A 20,312-nucleotide genomic window follows, 5' to 3' on the forward strand; every position below is an offset into this window, starting at 1 on the left:
GAATTTAAGAATTTAAGAATTTAAGAATTTAAGAATTTAAGAATTTAAGAATTTAAGAATTTAAGAATTTAAGAATTTAAGAATTTAAGAATTTAAGAATTTAAGAATTTAAGAATTTAAGAATTTAAGAATTTAAGAATTTAAGAATTTAAGAATTTAAGAATTTAAGAATTTAAGAATTTAAGAATTTAAGAATTTAAGAATTTAAGAATTTAAGAATTTAAGAATTTAAGAATTTAAGAATTTAAGAATTTAAGAATTTAAGAATTTAAGAATTTAAGAATTTAAGAATTTAAGAATTTAAGAATTTAAGAATTTAAGAATTTAAGAATTTAAGAATTTAAGAATTTAAGAATTTAAGAATTTAAGAATTTAAGAATTTAAGAATTTAAGAATTTAAGAATTTGAGAATTTGAGAATTTAAGAATTTAAGAATTTAAGAATTTAAGAATTTAAGAATTTAAGAAATTTAGAATTTTAGAATTTAAGAATTTAAGAATTTAAGAATTTAAGAATTTAAGAATTTAAATTTGAGGAATTTTATAATTCAATTTTATTTGGCTTAAGATTTTTTTTAGCAAATTCAGAAATATTTATTTAAATTGTGAAACTAGAATTTTAAATTCGAAGAATTTTTGAATTTTGAGAATTCAAGATTTTTAAAACCTTATAATTTTAGAATTTTTGAGTTTAAATTTTTAAGAACCGTCATCATGGGTGACATTGGGTCTGGGGGGTGAGGTTGGTTCATACAAAAATCCTCATTTTTTATGACCCAATCTCACCCCCCAGTCCCAATGTCACCCTGATGAGGAAATCTGGGGGTGCACGTGTCCCTGGTCCCTGGTTCCGCCAGTGACCCACACTCAGGTACACACTAACCAACAACCCACCCACAAACACACACTCCTTTTCTCCTCCACTTCCATCACGCCACAAATCTCTCACTGGTCACTACCGATTTTCGGTCTGGTCACACTCCCGGCACTTGAAATTTATCTCCTCCATCGTTCACGACACAACGCACCAAGCATCCGTTTTCCTTCACCAACTCCCGGCCGATCCAATGCCGTAGTGCTCAGTCCCCAAGGGAAGGAACACGCCACCGAAACTTAAATATTCCGTCCTCCTCCTCCTCCTTCTTGGGACGGACCATTTAACGACCCGTCGTTTGTTCCGTCCCCGCCTCTTGTTCCTTTCAGTGGAACATTCAACACCCGGCGGCGGCGGCTCCTTCCCTAATGGCCTCACCACGGCACCGGTTCACCTTTTAAACCCAGAAACACCGAAAAACCAACTTACCTGACGCCTTGAATGGTCCGCACAGCTCAACAACAAACAAAAACTGACATGTCAAATCGCGAATAAGTTCTAAAGGTTTCTAACAAAAAGCCTATATTTTAGCCTTTTTCTTACTTCCCCACATTGTTCTAAAAAAAGCCTAAAATTTAGGCCCGAAAAAAGACTAATTTTTAGGCCTTTTTCTGACAATACTGACCGAACTTCAAAAAAGGCTAAAAATAAGTCTTTAAAGACTAATGCCGGTTTTCCGTGTAGATATTGATCGCATTGTCAAATAAATGGATTCCTAAAACCCAGAACTTCAAAAACCGTATCAAACTGTGTCGTCGACGCCGATGTCGACGCCGTGTTTAAAAAAACCCGAAAAATCTTCAATTTACGGTAACGATTAACGACCGTTGGAATGGTCATTCAAATCATTCAAATACACGCTGCACAACAACAGCTCGCATTTCACATAAAACCTACCCGTTTAGGAAGGTTTTTCGTAGGCACATTTTGGCGCGCAAACAAGCGCACCACAACCGCTGGGCACGCTCACCACACGCGCATGGATTTGAATTCGCAACCGTTGCCCCGGGATACGGCGGATTTGTTGTAATAATAAAACACTATGACCTAATAACAAATTTTGCGCAAAACTTCTTGAAGGCATTCAGCCAAAGTTGAACGCGTTTTTCTTTTGCGTTGGAAATTCCCAGTGATTCTTCAAAAATGACAGACCACCACCATCCAGATCACCCGGACCGCGGCGATTCGATTTCGATGCATGATTTCCTCGAGTTTCTTAAAATTACCTGCCAAGTTAACGATTCCTTCAACAGTAGCAAGAAGAACCCTCCGCCGTTCGATTACAACCAGCTGGCCCGGAACGAGCTGGTCAATGCGACTGTGCGACCGGCCGAGAATGCTTCACCCGCTCGGCAACAGGGCAAAAAAGATGACGCTCAAAAAAAGTCCTTCAAAAAGAAGTCGCTGTCGCACGGGAAGGCACCGCCCGCGGCTAAACCGGTGGCCACCAAGCAGCCGGAAAGCGCCGTCGACGTGCCGAAGCGAAACCTGGACGCGTTACTGAACGAAAAGCTGGACGAAGTGTTGAACGAGGGCATCCTGGACTCGGTGCTGCCGTTCATCTGTCCGGTCAACCCGCCAAGCTCGTCCAGTGGCTACGGGAAAAGCATCGGCACCAAGCCGGTCGTCCCGATCGGGATGACCAAATCGATTGGCAGTGGGGGCGAGGCTAGCTCACCGGATGCCGGGGGGCAGAGCGCGGGAAGTAGCGCGAAAAAGACGAGCCTGTCGGCCGTTGGGGACGTGTCGCAGAACTTTCTGATCGCCAGCAGCACCAACAAGATTGGGGCACGCAGGAAGTCGTCGTTTTCCCAGCTGGCCATTCCGGATAGCAGGGCGGAGTGAGTATTGGTTTTGAGGGGGTTCCGGTCGTACAAAGTGTCGTTCAAATTGTGTTTCCGTGCTTTGCAGGCCGGAAGTGATCATCCACGTTTGCGACGAGGTAAAGGGAACGTCGCGAGATTTTTCCTGTCCCCAAAAGCTGTTGATTTCGAAAATGGGTTACTTTGCGGATGTGACCGCTGGTCAGCGGCTCGAGGACATGGACATATCGGTGCACTGCGACCTGCAGATCTTCGAGTGGCTCATGAAGTGGGTCAAGAAGGACTCCATGTCCCAGGACGAGTGGCCCGCGCTGGATCCGTCGAACGTGGTTCCGATTCTGGTGTCCGCTAGCTTTCTGCAAATGGAGCCGCTCCTGCTGGACTGTTTGTCCTTTTGCCACGCGCGCTTGAACGAGGTCGTTAAGGCATCCGCAAATCTGGCCTGCCTCAACGACAGCATCATCACTCGACTGGCGGCGATGTTCACCAATCTCGAGTTGGAAATGGTTAAAGACAAAAAGGACCGCATCGCGCCTCGGCTTTGGACAAAGTTGATCCAAAGTCTGTGCGAAATTGAGCCGCAGGCGCTGCGAGGCCATTACGCCACGCTGGTCGGTATGTTCCGGTGCCTTCGATGTGCCAAGTATCTCACGCAAACCGTTAGCACGTTTATCCACTGCGTGCCGCAGAATATTCGTTTGAATCGGTGGGGACAGCTGATAAGCTCGCACGTCAAGGATCCCGCCTGGAACCTGACCAGCTACGTGGCCAGCCTGCACAAAGAGTTGCGTTCGTGGCGAAAGGTCTACTGGCGGCTCTGGGGACACTGTCACTTTCTGTACTGCGCCATTTGCGACACGCACTTTGCGGTTTATCAGATGCTGTGGTGCCAGTATCATCCAGAGCAGCCGCAGTTTTTGGGACCGGCGGCGGAAGGGCGCGTCACGGGACCGGCCGGACGTTATCCATGCTGCGGAAAGCAAGCCTATCGCTACGAGACACTGCCGGGACCAACGGTGAGGGGCGCGTGAAGAACAACACGTACTATCAATTTTAAACGGATCTCTTCTTTGCAGGGTTGCCAGTACCGGGAGCACACCGTGCAAGCGGACACCGATCGCGACAGGGCTATTCTGCAGCTTGCCATCCACGCCTCCGAGGGTGGTTGCCTGTACGAAACGGCTCCTTTCAAGCCACCGAGCACAGCGAACCAGGAACCGTGGTGGAACGGCATCGGGATTTTGCCACACCGCTCCAGACAAGGATTGCTGCCGTCGTTCCACGTGGACGGCGATCCCCATCCGAGTCGCGCCAATCGAAAGTTCATCCCCCGTCAGATATCGCAGTCGGTGGCCGAGTCTGACACGGAGTCGGACTCGGAAGATGCGGACAAATCCGGTACGATCCTGAGCCGTTCGTCGAGCAGCAGCAGCGATGGCGGTGAGTCCGAGTACAGCAGTCCCCGCTCGTTTCGTCCCAAGAACGCCAAGTGCAAGCCAAAGATGTCCTACGGGAGGCACTGGGCCGGGGAAATGAGCGCTCGGAGCAATCAGGACAACCAGCGCGAGTTTGAGGAGCGCGCCATGAAGCAGATCATCTCGATGGTTGGGAAAAAGACGGGCGGCGAGCAAAACCAGCAGTACGCGAGCTACCAGCAGGGTGGAATCTTCGTGAAGCTAGAAGCGGACTGGCGGGAGTCGATGAAGCAGAAAAATCTGGCCAGCGTCAAGGCCAAGCCGAACGCCTTCAAATGATGACTAATTCTGGATCTGCGCGAACGATCGCTGGAGAAGACGGTTTGAAGCGAGTTCCACCGAATACTATTGATCTGTTACGAATAAGCCTATACACGGGGGCACAGTCCTTTAATTTATAGTTACTTAGTTTCCTTCTGATAGTACTAAACGATTAGTTTGACCTGCTGCACGAACCTTCGCCAAACAGATCGGTCATTCACTGCTGAGCTGCTACTCTCCAATTCCGCTGTGGAACTCCCACAGTTTCCAGATCTTCGACCACTTGGTTCAACCACTCCGCCGCGTTCCAACCGGCTCCGAAGTAAACACCAACTTCACCGGATTGATTGTCTGGTTCGGTTGGCGTACATCCAGCGCTTCCGACATTCTTGCGACGTGTCCAGCTCTCCGGATTCCTTGGCGACTTTCCGAATACTTGGCTTGCCGTAAAGTTGCACCAGCTCGTGGTTCATCCTTCTCCTGCATACATTGTTCTCACGCACGCCGCCAAAGATCGTCCTAAGCACTCGTCGCTCGAAAACTTCAAGCGCTTGCAGGTCCTCCTCGAGCATCATCCACGTCTCGTGCCCGTAGAGAACGACCGGTCTTTTCAACGTTTCGTACAAGGTACACTTTGTACGCCGGAAAAGGGTACCAGACCTTAAGGTCTTGTGGAGTCCATAGTAGACACGACTACCGGTGATGATGCGCCTCCAAATTCCTCTGCTGCGGTTGTTGTCCGACGTCACCAACGATCCGAGGTACACAAACACTTCCACAATCTCGAACATGTCCCCGTCGATCGTCACGCTCGTCTTCGCCACATTCACCCTCAATCCAACCTTTGCCGTTTCCCGCTTCAATTCGGTGTACTTCCTAGCCAACTCCTCGAACGTTCTGTCGACAATGCCCATGTCGTCAGCATAGCAGATGAGAACTGGCTGGATCGGTTGATAATCGTGCACGGCATGATGAAGCCTGCCCGCTTCATAACACCTTCAAGCCCAATGTTGTTTGATTTGTCACTAACAGGCACCATATGCCTAAATAGTCACTTAAAACTAAGTACATGTACAGTACACAAATTATCGCCTAAAAGCAAAAAAAATAGTAGTTTATGCAACAAGTTGCAAAAAGAGGATTTTTTCAGCACGAGTTGTACATTTATCCAACGAGGTTCACCGAGTTGGATAAATACGTCGAGTGCTGAAAAAATCAAGTTTTGCAACGAGTTCCATACAACATTTTTTGCAATTCCGAAAAACACCCATTGAGTGAAATTTTAAGTCAAATTTTCTTGTATTTTGTCAATAAATCGTTTAAATCAAAAAATGTTGAAAAGTGTTACTTTTCGAAACAAGTGCTGAAAAGTTTAACTTTTCAGCACCCATTTCAGTGCTGAAAAGTAGAACTTTACAGCATTTATTTTGAAATGTGTTGCTATTCGATTCTTTTATTTTTGGTACAGAAAAGTAGGCTATTTCGTCGTTCAAGAATGACAGGAAAAGTAAGTAGTTTCACGACGGAATTGCAAAAAATTACTTTTGAATACGTCACGGGACAGATTAAAATCAAACAAAGAAGCTACAAAATTGAATGCTCTGTGTAGTCCAGTCAACACGCTATGCATAGCATAGTTCGTTCGGCGAACAGGAACACGCAAGAACGGAGTGTTACGAAGCGTTCGAAGCGGGGCCATAATGTCTAGTCTCCGAAGAATGGGCACTGCAATCTAGATGTCAAAGCGTCGGAGATCACGAGTGCACGGCTGAAATTTCGCACTGCTAAGGTGTCAAGGTTGATCAACTTACAGCGGCTTTCGTAACTAGGCAGATGAAATGGAGTCGACGGAGCGCGAACCGGATGAATCTTCGCTGCACACCCTCAATCCGCACCATAGAGTAGAGAGCCTTCAAGCAGTAGACATCTGAGCAGTTCTCTAGGATTTCGGTCATTCGATTTTTTTTTGGTATTTTTCAATCCGGCTGAAACTTTGTTGGTGCCTTCGGTATGCCCAAAGAAGCCATTTTGCATCATTAGTTTGTCCATATAATTTTCCATACAAATTTGGCAGCTGTCCATACAAAAATGATGTATGAAAATTCAAAAATCCGTATCTTTTGAAGGAATTTTTTGATCGATTTGGTGTCTTCGGCAAAGTTGTAGGAATGGATATGGACTACACTGGAAAAAAATGATACACGGTAAAAAAATTGGTGATTTTTTTATTTAACTTTTTATAACTAAAACTTGATTTGCAAAAAAACACTATTTTTAATTTTTTTTATTTTTTGATATGTTTTAGAGGACATAAAATGCCAACTTTTCAGAAATTTCCAGGTTGTGCAAAAAATCTTTGAGCGAGTTATGATTTTTTATCAATACTGATTTAAAAAAAAAATCGAAATATTGGTCGCAAAAACTTTTCAACCTAATTTTTCGATGTAAATTCAAATTTGCAATCAAAAAGTACTTTAGTGAAATTTTGATAAAGTGCACCGTTTTCATGTTAAATCCATTTTAGGTTACTTTTTTGAAAATAGTCGCAGTTTTTCATTTTTTTAAATTAGTGCACATGTTTGTCCACTTTTGAAAAAAAATCTTTGAAAAGCTGAGAAAATTCTCTATATTTTGCTTCTTCGGACTTTGTTGACCTTTAGTTGCTGAGATATTGCAATGCAAAGGTTTAAAAACAAGAAAATTGATGTTTTCTAAGTCTCACCCAAACAACCCACTACTTTTTGATTGCAAATTTGATTTTACATCGAAAAATTAAGTTGAAAAATTTTTGCGACCAATATTTCGATTTTTTGAAAAAATCAGTATTGATTCAAAAATTCATAACTCGCTCAATGATTTTTTGCACAACCTGGAAATTTCTGAAAAGTTGGTATTTTGTGTTCTCTAAAACATAAAAAAATAGTGTTTTTTGCAAATCAAGTTTTAGTGATAAAAAGTTAAATAAAAAAATCACCTAATTTTTTTACCGCGTATCATTTTCTTCCAGTGTAGTCCGTATCCATTCCTACAACTTTGCCGAAGACACCAAATCGATCAAAAAATTCCTTCAAAAGATACAGATTTTTTAATTTTCATGCATCATTTTTGTATGGACAGCTGCCAAATTTGTATGGAAAATTATTTGGACAAACTAATGATGCAAAATGGCCCAAAGAGGGTATACCGAAGGCACCAAAAAAGTTTCAGCCGGATTAAAAAATACAAAAATTAAAATTGAAGAAAAAAGACCAATTTCGTAGAGAATTGCTCATCTGTAAAACCTTTGCTGCACGGAAGATGAAGCCTGAAGCCGAGCTGTCCCGAGGCTTTGGAAATCATGAATGAGATGCTGCTTGTATGTGAGTTCCGTGTCAAGAAGCACGCCGAGGTCCTTGACACAGTTCTCCCGGGGGATTAATGTGCCGCAGATCTAGTAGTCAAACTTGATTGGGTTGCGTTTCTTGGAGAAGGTAATGACAGAACACTTGGTGGGGTTGACGACCATGCGGTTTGTTTCACACCAGTCCGCGAAGACGGTCAGTTCCTGTTGGAGGGCTTGAGCGTCGGCTGCATTATTCACTTGACAGTAGATCTTCATGTCGTCTGCGTACGATGACGGTAAGACACGGCCCAGAGGGTTGCAGTCGTTGTAGTATAGCAGGAAGACGAGTGGTCCGAGATGACCCTGTGCGATACCCGAAAAGGCCCTCAAGGCAGCCGACAAGCAGTCTCCAATCTTGACGTTGATTTTCCGGTCGGCCAGATAAGGCTGGAACCAACTAAGGGGAGTCCCGCCGATTCCCATCCTTTCCAGTTATGCGATCGCAATGGCGTGGTTCAGCTTGTCGAACGCTGCCATCAGGTCGGTGTACACCGCGTCGGTTTGCGATCTGGCAGTGAAGCTGTCGGTCACGAACGTCGTGAACGTGGGTAGATTCGTCGTTGCTGACCGCGATGGCATGAACCCGTGATGGTCCTCGCTGATCAGGTTTTTGCGGAAGAAGAAAACTGGAGCCATGACCGCTAACTCGAAAAGCTTTGAAACGGCGCACAGTTCTGATATTCCACGACAGTTGTCCACGTTCCGTTTATCAACTTTTTTTGTGTACTGGAAACATGAAGGCATGCTTCCATAGCTTCGAAAATGATCCAATAGAGAGAGATAGATTGAAGAGTAGATAGAGAGGCTCCAGGAGCCCATCGATGATTTTTTTTCAGGACAGTCGATGGAACTCCGTCCGGGCCTGTCGTGTTGGAAAACTTGAGCTTGCCTACGGCTTCCAGAATCTTGGAGCGATCGATTGTAATCGCGTTCAGAGAAAGACCGTTTGTAGGGACATTGCTGGCGGCGGCGGTGACTGACTTGTTCTGGTTGCAGGTCTTCTAGCGTGAACACGCTCGAGAATTTTGCGGCAAACAGCTGGCAGATCTCCTCCGTATTCGATGCTGTCTCGTCTCCTAGGAACATAGATGACGGTAACCCGATTTCTTTCCGCTGATGTACTTCCAAAATCCTTTTGGGTTGGACTTGAGTTTCTTCTGGGTACGTACTTCATGATCGGCATGACACTGTGCTCATTCTTTTGTAACAGCTGTTGAGTCGCACGTAATAGTTGTGCAAAGGTAACGTCCGATGTTTGGAGGATTTTTCATGGCCGACTTTTATGCAGCTTTGATTCTGCTAAACTCGCTGGTTTGCTATGGAACACAAGCATTCGTAACAGGTTTCTTCGGTACGTGCCTGTCGATGGCGTAGCTAAGAATGTTAGTGAAGGTCTTTACGCAGCGATTGGAGTTTCTGTACTTGATTCGGAGGTTTTGGCTGGAATCAGGGATCAGTCACAGGCCGATTCCATTGGTGCGTAGATGTGCTCTTAACTACTTTCACCTATAGAGGAAAAAATAATACATGATTAGTTTTACTACAAATAACCCTAAATAAATATTGACAAACTTCACACTCTTCACCAGGGAAGGTATTTGCCGATGGGCCTCCAAAAAGCTTTTTAAATTTATTTTCTTCCAGTTAAGGAATTTACTATAATCATGTATGGAGCACTTGTAGATATTTTACTAATGAACAACTTTGTAGAACATTGTTTTGTTCTAAACTGAATGCTGTTGACATTAGAGCGTAAACAAAAATCCCCTCACCATCGCGAGTGAGGGACGCCGATGGTGGCATTTTTAGACATTGTTTACGCTCTAGTGTCAACAGCATTCACTTTGGAACAAAACAATGTTCTACAAAATTGTTCGTTTGTACAAAATCTACAATTGCTTCATACATCATTATAGTGAATTCTGTAACTGGAAGGTAATAAATCAAACGAGGGCTTCGCGATGGTTTTTTGCCATTTGCCTACCCTGCTCTTCACAGTAGAAACACGATTGCAATATAGAACCGGACCATGGACCAAATTTGTCAACTCAGTTTAAGTAACAGCGCACACTCGAATCTTTCTTAAGTATATTTATTAAATTTACAATTCTTATAACAGCATTAATCATTGTGTTCAAAACTTGTTCATAACTAAATTGATTGTGGTTCATGATGTGTGTGTGTGTGTGTGAGTGTGGGACGATTTCCGAATCCATCGTGTTACGAAAATAAAAACAAACAAAAAGGAGCGTAATTGTGAAAGGGTCAAGTTCTAGAAAGTACGCCAGTGTACACGTGAATTTTAGAGTTTTAGTAGCAGACGAGGAAACAAAGAAAATGACAGTGATTTAATTTTCAGCTTGTTGTTGTTGTTTCTTTTACATTACGTTTTATCACCTTAGTCCTGCGCAGCAGCTCAAGCTCCTTATAGCATAAATATCGTGTTCATGTCTTTTCAGTTTTTCTTTCATGTATAAAAAGTAAGTGTTTATGTCGCAAACGGGCCAGAGTTGACTGCGTTTCCACCCCTCTCCCTTTTACCTTTTTTTCGACAATGAAGACGACGACGACGACCGCGACCACCCACAAGCTCCCCTCTTACAACAACTAACTAAACAACTGCTCCGAGGCACGCTCCAGGTGCCAGTTGTGCCGCGACAGGGCCGCACGCGCCTCGTAGTCCTCCACGCCCATGTCGCGTAACCGTTGCACCTTCTGGTCAAAGTCCGCGTTGCGGCACGGCCCGCCGGCGTACGCGTTCGTCCAGTGCTTGGCCGTCAGTATGAACATCTCGTGGTTGTCCTTGTACTGCGTCGCCACGACCGCGTCCTGCGGGTCGTCCGGTTCGGCCGCGGCGAGCAGGGCCTGCAGCGACAGCAGCACCGTCCGCAGCGTCATCGCCGCGGCCCAGTTGTCCTTCAGGATGTCCAGACAGATGGCACCGGTCACGGAGGAAATGTTCGGGTGCCAGATCTTGGTGATGAATTTGACCTGGTTGGGGAAGGAACTTCAATAATATGTTCACAGTCAACCGTATAGCTTCTAAATACCTTCGGTGGGTTGAACGGATACGTTTCTGGAACCTTAATTTCAAGCAGGAATTTTCCACCCTCGTACGGTGTGTCCGGAGGGCCGGCAATTTCCCCGCGTAGCTCTGTAAAGTTGTCATTTACGATGTCTAATTTGATAGAACACTGAACAATCTGAAATAAAAAAATAAAAAATAAACTTTGTGAAATTCGTGTTGCCAACTAGCAACTAGAAGGCGCGATCTTGAGCCACATTGCTGCAGCGTCGTAATCTCCGCGTGGTAAACACACTCAATTGATCCAACGTGAGATTAGCTATTGCGCGTCGTGTAGCGATGGGATTTGTGTAGTTGCACTTGCTGAGTGGTGAAAGCGATAGAAAACGTGGTTCAAAAGTGTGTGTCGAAAATATCAAAATTCTAAAGTTTGTCAATCAAAATGAACACCATGCAAAGTAGCAGTAGCGAGTCGGAAATTGAATTCGAGCAAGGTATGAATATTAAGACGAAGTTGACTTTATAGCTGTCGGCCACTATTGCTAGTACCAACCACTAGTGTCTTCCTTTTTATCTACATACAAGGACTTCGCTGCTCTGGGCAACTAAGTGTACGAGAGTATGGCACGGAGCGGCGGCGCCGATTACCCATTTTGACAAATAGAATTTTAAGGCGCCCACCGCGGGAATGAATATTTAAATTTGCTTTTAATTGGGTCCTAAAATGAAGCTTAGATTGCTGATATTATTGTTTACAACGATAAAGCTTATTTTTCTGAGTACAATGACCCTTTGTACGACCACAAAGAGTTCAAAATGGATTTTTAAATCAATTTTGAAAAATTAATCTCGCGGTCCTTCTTGACAGAAAAGCTCCTACTTGACAGCTCGTTCCAAGGGGACCATAGTTGATCCATCGAAAAAATGTTGTCTTGTCAATTATTTTTTTTTGCATTAAAATGAAAAAAAGTGATCAGAAATGGTTTTAATCGTGTTTTTTCCGTTATACATAAAAATTTACATAGGGCTTTAGTACCCAATTTTATCATATCTCTACTTTTTTTATTAGGTCCTATAAACATAATGTAAGACACTAGCTTATAGCTCGGATTAGTTTTCAAAAAGACGTAAGAGCCAATGGTAAACAAAGCCTTTTTTGCATCGGTATTCGACCTACTTACGAAAAATAAATTTCAAAAATGCTTAAGATTGTTCATCTACTTGCCTTTCAAGTGTCAAAAATCAAAAATAAATGAAATTTTGCAACAATTTGGAAAAAAACGAATATTAGTGTCGGAGGTCACGATGGCTCTTACGGCTTTTTGAAAACTCACCCGAGATAGGACCTTTAAAAAAAACTCTGGATGTCAAGGTGTTGTTCTATCTCCAATCAAAATCTAATTGTGTATGAGCCAATAATACAGCTTTTTGAGCTGTGGGAACAGCATGTAATTTCATCAAGCACGCGGGTCAGATCGCGTAATTAGGTGGAAAAATGATTTTCCTAAAAATTGGGCAGTTTTTGAGTTTTGTGCTTTGGTGTCTTTGCCAACAGAAAGAGGCAACTTTCGGCTTGGTTGAAAATAGCCAGTCCAGTAATATTGGAAATGATTTTCTCTTCTAGAAAGTTGTTGGGCAAGCAACTTTGTCCAATTTTATTTTATCTATCCCTTCCAATTTTATCTCGTTATCTATTCCTTCCATGAATTTTTACCCCGCCTCTAGACAAACTTCGATCTAAAAATTCGCAAAAAAAAAAATTTTTAACCGATTTTTGATCTTTAAAAAGCATTGCAAAGAAGAATTATTGAAATTTACGAAAATTTTAGGGTTTTAAGTGTGACTTGATTATCTTGATTATCAATATTTCTAGAGTTTTTGTATTATTGTCTTTCATATTTTGATAGGACCTTTTTAAAAAAAAACTCTAGAATTGTTCTTTTAGAAATTCCTTCCTAAATATATTCCATTTCTATAGGCTTTCTAAAACTTGTGAAAACATTTGAACATTTAACAAATCTAGAGTTTTTTTGAAAGGTCCTATAAACTGTTGTGTTTCACATGCTATAGGACCTTTTCAATAAAAAAAACGCTGGAAAAGTGTTCTCGTTCTAAGAACGATATTATTCGTAAAAGCAAAATTGACATTTCGTAAACTTTTAAACGTTTAACAAAAACAAATTGAAGAACATAATGATTTGATTCAAATCACGGTTTTTTTATATGAATACTTTTAAACATGCAAGTCAGAAGCACTCTGATAGCATTTTGTGAAATTTGTTAGTTGTAAAAACGACACAGTTTTATATTTTTAATTATCTGATTTATTAAATTTAATTTATCTAAATAATTCATTGACAGTTTTTGTTATACCATGGTTTCATATCGGCAAGGTGTACGGATTTTTGCTCAGCAAGAGTTGGTAGCCTTAAGTAAGCCAAATGCTACCAGAAACAAACTTAAGCAAAACATGATATAAATGCAAATTAAAATACAAAAAAAAATAAAACAAGAGAAGTTAAGTTTTTAGTAGAACAAAAGTTGCGTAAATTGACCTCCTTAACACGGGAAAAGTCGAAGGTTAAATTATAAACCAACCAAATTCATAAAACTGATTTTTGAAGGTTTAGTTAGATGCTTTCTATTAATTTGGTCAAAATTGTCAAAAATTTTGACATTAAATTTTAATGTATGGAGAATTTCGACCTGTCATTTTCAAATTTCGAACAACTTTCCCGACAACGCCATATTTTTAGATTATTTTTTTTCTGAAGAAGTTATTAACATCTCCAAAGTTTTTTTTTAATGATTTAAATATAGACTCTAAAAAAAGTCCGGATTTGGACGACCCTACTGTGCATTGGAATTTCACAAAATTCTTCATAATTCTAAACAAGCCCAAACATGCTGAATATGATATTTAATGCAGAAAAATGCATTTCAATTAGTTTTTAGTGTTTACACTTATACTGCCCCTGATCGCATAAATGCCCCATATGCATTTTCATCGATTTCGAGTTATTGATGCAGTTTGGTTCAAAATTGTGTGCTCTTTCAAAAGAGCCTATAACATCCAGTACTTTGTTCTAGAAATCAGGAGGAAATACAGTTTTTTCGCGAAAACTTAACACGTAGCCTTATGTATGGGACAAACTTCAAATGCGTTTTTCTCAGCATGCTGTTTTTGCATATGGGACATTTATGTGAACATGGGCAGTATACTTCCTTTAAAATTTTGCCCGATTTTCAAAGTCCCTGAGAGAAAATTGTACGATTTTTTTTCAGTTTTTCAAATACAGTTACTCTGCCTCTGATCGCATAAATGTCCCATATGCATTTTCATCGTTTTTGAGTTATTGATGCAGTTTTGTTCAAAATCGTGAGATCTTTCAGAAAAGCATATAACATCCAGTAATTTGTTCTAAAAATCTGGAGGGAATCTAGTTTTTTCGTGAAAACTTAACACGTAGCCTTATGTGTGAGACAAACTTGCCTTGCGTTTTTCTCAGGTTGCCGTTTTTGCATATGGGACGTTTATGCGAACATGGGCAGTACTGTACTTGTTCGGAAGATCGGAAGGAAGTACTATTACTAAAAAGGAAGTACTAGTACTATTAGACTATGACAAACAAACAAACTTGCAGTAGTATTTTTTAAAGTGATTGTATTGTATGATTGTAGTGACGAAAGATCAAACAATCCCTTCTCATGATACACAAAAATCATACATTTATTTATATACCCATTTTTTAAGACCCAAAGTTGTATGTAGACTTGTGTGGAAAAACTAAAGATGCAGAATGACTTCTTTTGACATAGGGAATGCATGGACAATGTTTTATCCAAATCAAAAAAATTAAAATTTTAAAATCGCGAGCAAAATGCGAAACGTAGAGACTTATTAATTATTTTCTCTCCAGAGAAGATAAAAATTTAATTAACAAAAGTTTGTATGACCCAATGTCTCCCAAATTTGTTTTCGACAGCTATTGAGCTAAAGGGACCAGTTAGAAATTGAATTTATGTGGTACTGAAAGATTCTCTGCAGGAGTGTTGTTTGTCTCTTTGACCCCGGAATCCTCTATGTCGAAAATAGCCTGCTATGACAACTCACTGACATGCAGTTTTATCAGAAGGAGAAGAAAGTCAAACTCTTTGAGCTCCGAAATTTGCTGCTGACCCTTTGGATTATGCAATATACGATGGGTTGTCCCCCTCAATGATAATCTTATCAATTACCCTCATCGCAAGTCCAAACACGGGTCCCCATTCCGTATCGTCCAGTACTTACTTCTTCACTTTTCAGAACCTCCTTGAATTCTCGTTTGATGCGGGACACTGCCATGTTCGCCATTTTACCTCAGACTCTCCCTGTTGTGTCTTTTGCAAGCGAAACTATCAAGCCAAACTGCAGTCGGTTCCCGCTGGGGCGAATCCTGTCAGTGTTCCTACTGCTGCTGATTCCACGACGCAATTTTGCGGAACGGCTCTGGTCGGGCGCTGCTGAATCGGCACTTTTCAAACCTAGTCCAAACAAAAGCCGTACGGTTCTTCCTTTTGGGTTCACGGTATCGACTTTGTGCCGTGGCCCCGAAAAAAGCAAGCAAGAGAGGAGAAAAAGAAAAGAATCGAAAAGTTATTTTGACTTTTTGTGTTTCCTCGTTTCGCGCGGATTGACGGACACAACTGTTTCAAGATGGAGAAGGTGACAACGGAGAAATAACTCACCACGACAGTGGTGAAATCAAGGGTGAAATAGGAAATTATTCGGCTTCATGAGAAAATTAAAAATTTATAATTTTTAAAATAAAATCGTGCAATAATTTGTTATTTTCTATTCTGAATAATTATTTTTTATTTTAAGTCTGTACTGCCCAAATTTTTATTTTGAAAATATTTATTTTTCCCTTGTTTAGGAGGTCATTTTGAGCAACTTTTGTTCAACGAAAAACTTTACTTCTCTTGTTTTATGTTTTTTTTTTGTTTAATTTTTAGTATTTATTTATATTTGCATTTATCTTGTTTAGTTTATGTTGTTTTTGATAGTATTAGGCACAAAGGGCAATTCTCGAGTTTTTTTTGATTAGGTCCTATAAACATATGAAAGACAATAGCTTATTGGTCCTTTTCAAAAAAAACTCTGGAATTCACTTCTGATACTGCACCAATATGAAGCCAATATTGGAGTCGATACGGTATGCTACCTAGGAATACTGCGAGAGTATTATGCGCGTATGATATCCACGCTGATATTTGGGTAGATATAACCTCATATGCGACGAATATGGGGTCTATATCGTCAATACGGTATGCAGACAATGAGAATATTATGTGCGTATGATACGCGTATGCAGTATACTCGAAGTGATTAACCCAAGGGGTAGGACACAGAGTAACTGAGTGACTCAATTTTAAAAAATTACTCAATGTGGCTCAAAGTTACTCAATCTTCCTCATGATTTTTTTTCACCGAGTTGCGGAATTTGTGAATAAACTCGACCACGTTGACAGAAGAGCGTGTTTACAAATACATTAGAAATATTTTCACGCCACGATGCTGCTAAAGTTCGTTGACGAAACCGGGAACAAACTATTCCGCCCGACGACGACGTCGATTCCGCCTGTTACGGATTGTGCCGTGTTGATCGTCGCCGCCGGGACCGGTGAATTCGATACTGGTATTATCTAAATCCGGATGGCACGGAGATAACATGCTGGAACCGTCCACCAAGATGTACTTGTTTCAAGCAGAGGCCATCAAGCGCAAGAGAGCCAGGCTGACAGAAACTGCCCAACGGACCCCACCGACAAGCCCCTGCATCTGCCCCCCGGGAACGGAAACCGGTGTGAACAAGCCCGGTATCGCCATCGTCTTCGCCCCGGTCAACCTGGCCGCTGAAATCAAGTCCGTCCGCATGAAGAAGCCCTGCTGGACAACGCCAAAAATGTGTCCGTCAAGGAATTGCGTCGTGGATACGTCGCCGGTGACTCGAAGAACTCACCGCCCAGGTCATCGTGCTGAACCACCCCGGTCAGATCTCCAACGGATACACCCCAGTGCTGGATTGCCACACCGCTCACATTGCTTGCGAGTTCAGCGAGATCAAGGAGAAGGTCTTTCGTCTTTCCGGCCAGCGAAGTGCCAGCACACGGAAATCGTAGTCGTCACGAAAATCTCTAAGAGTTGCTGTATCATCCGTTTGCATCCCTTCTAGATCTAGGAGAAGAAAATTGTCGTGGGACTGGAGGGGGGCATCTGAAGCAGTCGCTCCGATCTTTTCTTATTTTTACCAGAGACTAAGCGAATGATGCGTTTTTTATTGTGTGTTTGTATATACTTATTTATTTTGCTCCAAAATCATACCTATACCCCTGGCATAGTGATGACATGAATCTTAGCGGTACCCTTCTGCACCTTGGCCTCGATGGCCTTCTTCTCACCCACGGTGGCGGCTACCTTCTTTGTGGCGTGCTTCTTTGCGGCAGCCTATGTTGCTCCGGCAGTTCCCTTCTTCTTGTGGACAGCAGCTCCAGTGTCACTGGCGGCTTCTTTTTCAGCACCTTGCTGACAATCTCCAGGTTGCGTTTCTTCTCGCCCGGCAGCGCGCTTTTGCTTCCTTCACGCCAATTACGCGGTCCTTCGTTGATCAGCTTCTCCTGGAACTCTCCGGTCGACGCCTTGTCGACGTTGGCAGCAGTCACCAGCTCTCATCCGGGCGATTTCGTTCATGGCATACCTGTCAATGCGCAAATATCGCTTCGTCCTTGTTGGGTTCCGCATTCTGGGGCAACTCTACCACACAATCCTTCTCCTTTTCGGCCTTGAACCGCTGGTAGCTGTAAGTGGGAACCGATTTGTCCAACACCCCGTCGTACCTTCTCGTCGCGGGCTCTTTTTTTGCGTTTGCAAAACCTCGTTAACGATGTCCATTTTGCCACGTTTTGAACGAAATTACTTGGAACCATCGGCACCGGCGGCACTCTCTTTGGAAACGGCTTCTTCGGGGCTGGCTTCTTGGCGGCGGCCTAATTGTTCTTGGCCTTGGCGGCAATAGCAGCCAATTTTGGCTAAAGCCGCCGTCGGAGCCTATTTGCCAGCAGCGGCACTGTTTCCGGTAGCAGCAGCATTCATCCCTTTTTGGCCGGTTCGGTATTTGGGGCAGTGGCCAAGCCTTCTTGCCTCCCTCAACACCTTTCTGGCAGCCGGAAAAATTTACGCTCCCGCTGTTTTTGTGTTTGGCAAGTTGTCAGTGTCAGCGTTGAAATGTCAATGTCAAAATTTGTTACGTCGTTTGTGAAAATCATGGTGAAGATTGAGAAACCCTGAAAAACGTGCGTGGCTCAATGTTACTCAATTCTATTCAAATTTTCTCAAAATCACTCACTGTCCTACCCCTTGGATTAACCCCTAGATTAGGCACTTCCTATCATTATCTTTTGCCTATCTATAGTTTTTTCCTGTTTTTACAGCCACTTTTGATTTTTTTTTTTGCATGTTTTTCACATTTTTTTACTCTAGAATGAAACCATTATCATTTAAATTGTTTTAATATGCTAAGAGGCATAGTCTGAGACAATACAAAAATTACTGCATACTTATTTTTTACAAAACATATAGAAATTTAGGGAAAAACACAGCCAAACTTGACCCCAGAAAAAAATACATATTTAAAAACCTAGGCAAAGTCACATAAAACAAGTCACACTTCCAACCCTAAAATTTTCTTAAATGTTAAGAATTCTTTTTTCCAATGCTTTTTAAAGATTGAAAATTGGTAGAAAAATTATTTTTTTTTGGCGGATTTACAGATCGAAGTCCTTCTAGAGTGTTGTAGATGGTTAAAAGTCACACCAATACCCTAAATCTTACAAAAATTTTAAAAGGATAAATCTTGAGAGGAAATTTCTCGGCCCATTTTAATCTTTATGTTAACTTTGATCATGAATAGGGTCATAAAGCCCTTTGTCATTTTTTATGTACAACGATAAAAAACACGACTATTTTTTTTCGAGATTTATAACTTTGTATTTTTTTATTCGAATGAAACTTTGTCTATGTATCAAAGTACTTTTTTTATCATAAAAAGATATTTTGCTTTTTTTTCATTTTTTTTTTTGCAAATTTCCGGGATGCATACTAAATTGGTTTGTAAATATATAAAAATCGGTATATGAGGACGAAATTTTCTGATCAATTTGGTTTCTTCGGCAGAGTTGTACTGTTGATTTTTTTTGTTACAAAATTTTTCAATTCTAATTTTTTTTCAAGGTTTATGTCATCAATATTGGCTAAAAAATCAGGGTAAAAAAATAGACGTACAATAAGCTGAAATCAATTTTAAATGCATTTTCCAACGTCGATAATCATTTTCAGCATGGTTGACCCTGCTAAAAAGTATGTTTTTTTTTAAATAAAATTTAAGTCGTTTTACAATTACATTATTATAAATTTTTGGTTAGATTTTCGGATACTTTTTTCATTTGATTAGTAAAATCATGCGTGTAATTTATTTTTTGTTTTCAACATAAACATTCAAAAAAAATTCCAACGGCCTGAGTAAATAATGGGTAGGTAAATAAATATTTACTCTAAACACGAAAGTGATTTTTAGTAGAGATTTCTAGCAAATAAATTCTGACCACAACAGGCTGCGTAATAAGAGTACAAAATGTAAAAAACTTTAACCCTCTACTGCCCAATTTTTTTCCAATTTTTTTCCCGTGTTCAGGAGGTCATTTTGAGCAACTTTTTTCTACGAAAAACTTAACTTTTCTTGTTTTATGTTTTTCTTGTTTTATTTTTAGTATTTTAATTTGCATTTATCTTGTTTACACAGTAAAAAAATGTATAAATTTTGAAGCTTATTTTGGAAGGTTGAATATTACCCTTGATATTACAAATTTTATAATGTAATTTTACCTCATTTTAGACTGAAAAGTGACATTACAACAGAAAAGTGGTAAAATTACACATTTCCAGAGGTAAAATTAAACATTTTTTTCTGACGTAAAAGATGTACCGCTTCCCAGATGTAAAATTACCATGATTTTTTTCTGTGTAGTTTATGTTTGTTTTTGGTAGTATTTGGCCTATTCTACCACCTCTTATCATTAAATTTTGCCTATCTGATTTTTTCATGTTTTTACAGTCACTTTTTTCTATTTGTTGGTTGTTTTTCACATTTTCTGCGAGAGAATAGTAGCATTATCATTTAAATTGTAAAGAAATGCGTAGAGGCATAGTCTGGGACACTACAAAAATGACTGCATACTTTTTTTTACTTAACATATAGGAAATATTAGTTAAAAACACATCCAACTTGACTCCAGAAAAAATACATTTTTAAAAACCTAGGTGTCGTGATCGGGGACTTTCTTTTATAATAAAAACACAGATATTTTGCAATTAACAAACAACACGTCTTATTCCACAGAAATTAACCACAAAACTGATTTGACAATCTTCATTCTCT

At 40.9% G+C, this 20,312-nt stretch overlaps 2 protein-coding genes and 1 pseudogene across 2 annotated transcripts; 2 read left to right on the forward strand and 1 right to left on the reverse strand.

Moving 5' to 3' along the window:
- Nucleotides 1–1,844: 1,844 nt before the first annotated feature.
- On the forward strand, nt 1,845–4,558 carry LOC6036220 (uncharacterized protein KIAA1841). The gene is made up of 3 exons (XM_001846243.2): nt 1,845–2,714; nt 2,785–3,712; nt 3,773–4,558. The coding sequence occupies exons 1-3, from the start codon at nt 2,017–2,019 to the stop codon at nt 4,448–4,450; spliced, it is 2,304 nt and encodes a 767-aa protein (XP_001846295.2). The 5' UTR covers nt 1,845–2,016; the 3' UTR covers nt 4,451–4,558.
- Nucleotides 4,559–10,273: 5,715 nt separating this feature from the next.
- On the reverse strand, nt 10,274–15,515 carry LOC6036218 (ubiquitin-conjugating enzyme E2-22 kDa). The gene is made up of 3 exons (XM_001846241.2): nt 15,131–15,515; nt 10,865–11,017; nt 10,274–10,805 (listed from the first exon to the last, which is right to left on the reverse strand). Exons 1-3 carry the CDS (start codon nt 15,191–15,193, stop codon nt 10,422–10,424), a joined length of 600 nt encoding a protein of 199 aa, XP_001846293.1. The 5' UTR covers nt 15,194–15,515; the 3' UTR covers nt 10,274–10,421.
- Nucleotides 15,516–16,484: 969 nt separating this feature from the next.
- On the forward strand, nt 16,485–17,001 carry LOC119769259 (annotated as a pseudogene).
- The last annotated feature ends 3,311 nt before the right edge of the window (nt 17,002–20,312 follow it).

The sequence above is a fragment of the Culex quinquefasciatus genome, chromosome 3, assembly GCF_015732765.1.
Source record: "Culex quinquefasciatus strain JHB chromosome 3, VPISU_Cqui_1.0_pri_paternal, whole genome shotgun sequence".
Lineage (NCBI taxonomy): Eukaryota > Metazoa > Arthropoda > Insecta > Diptera > Culicidae > Culex > Culex quinquefasciatus.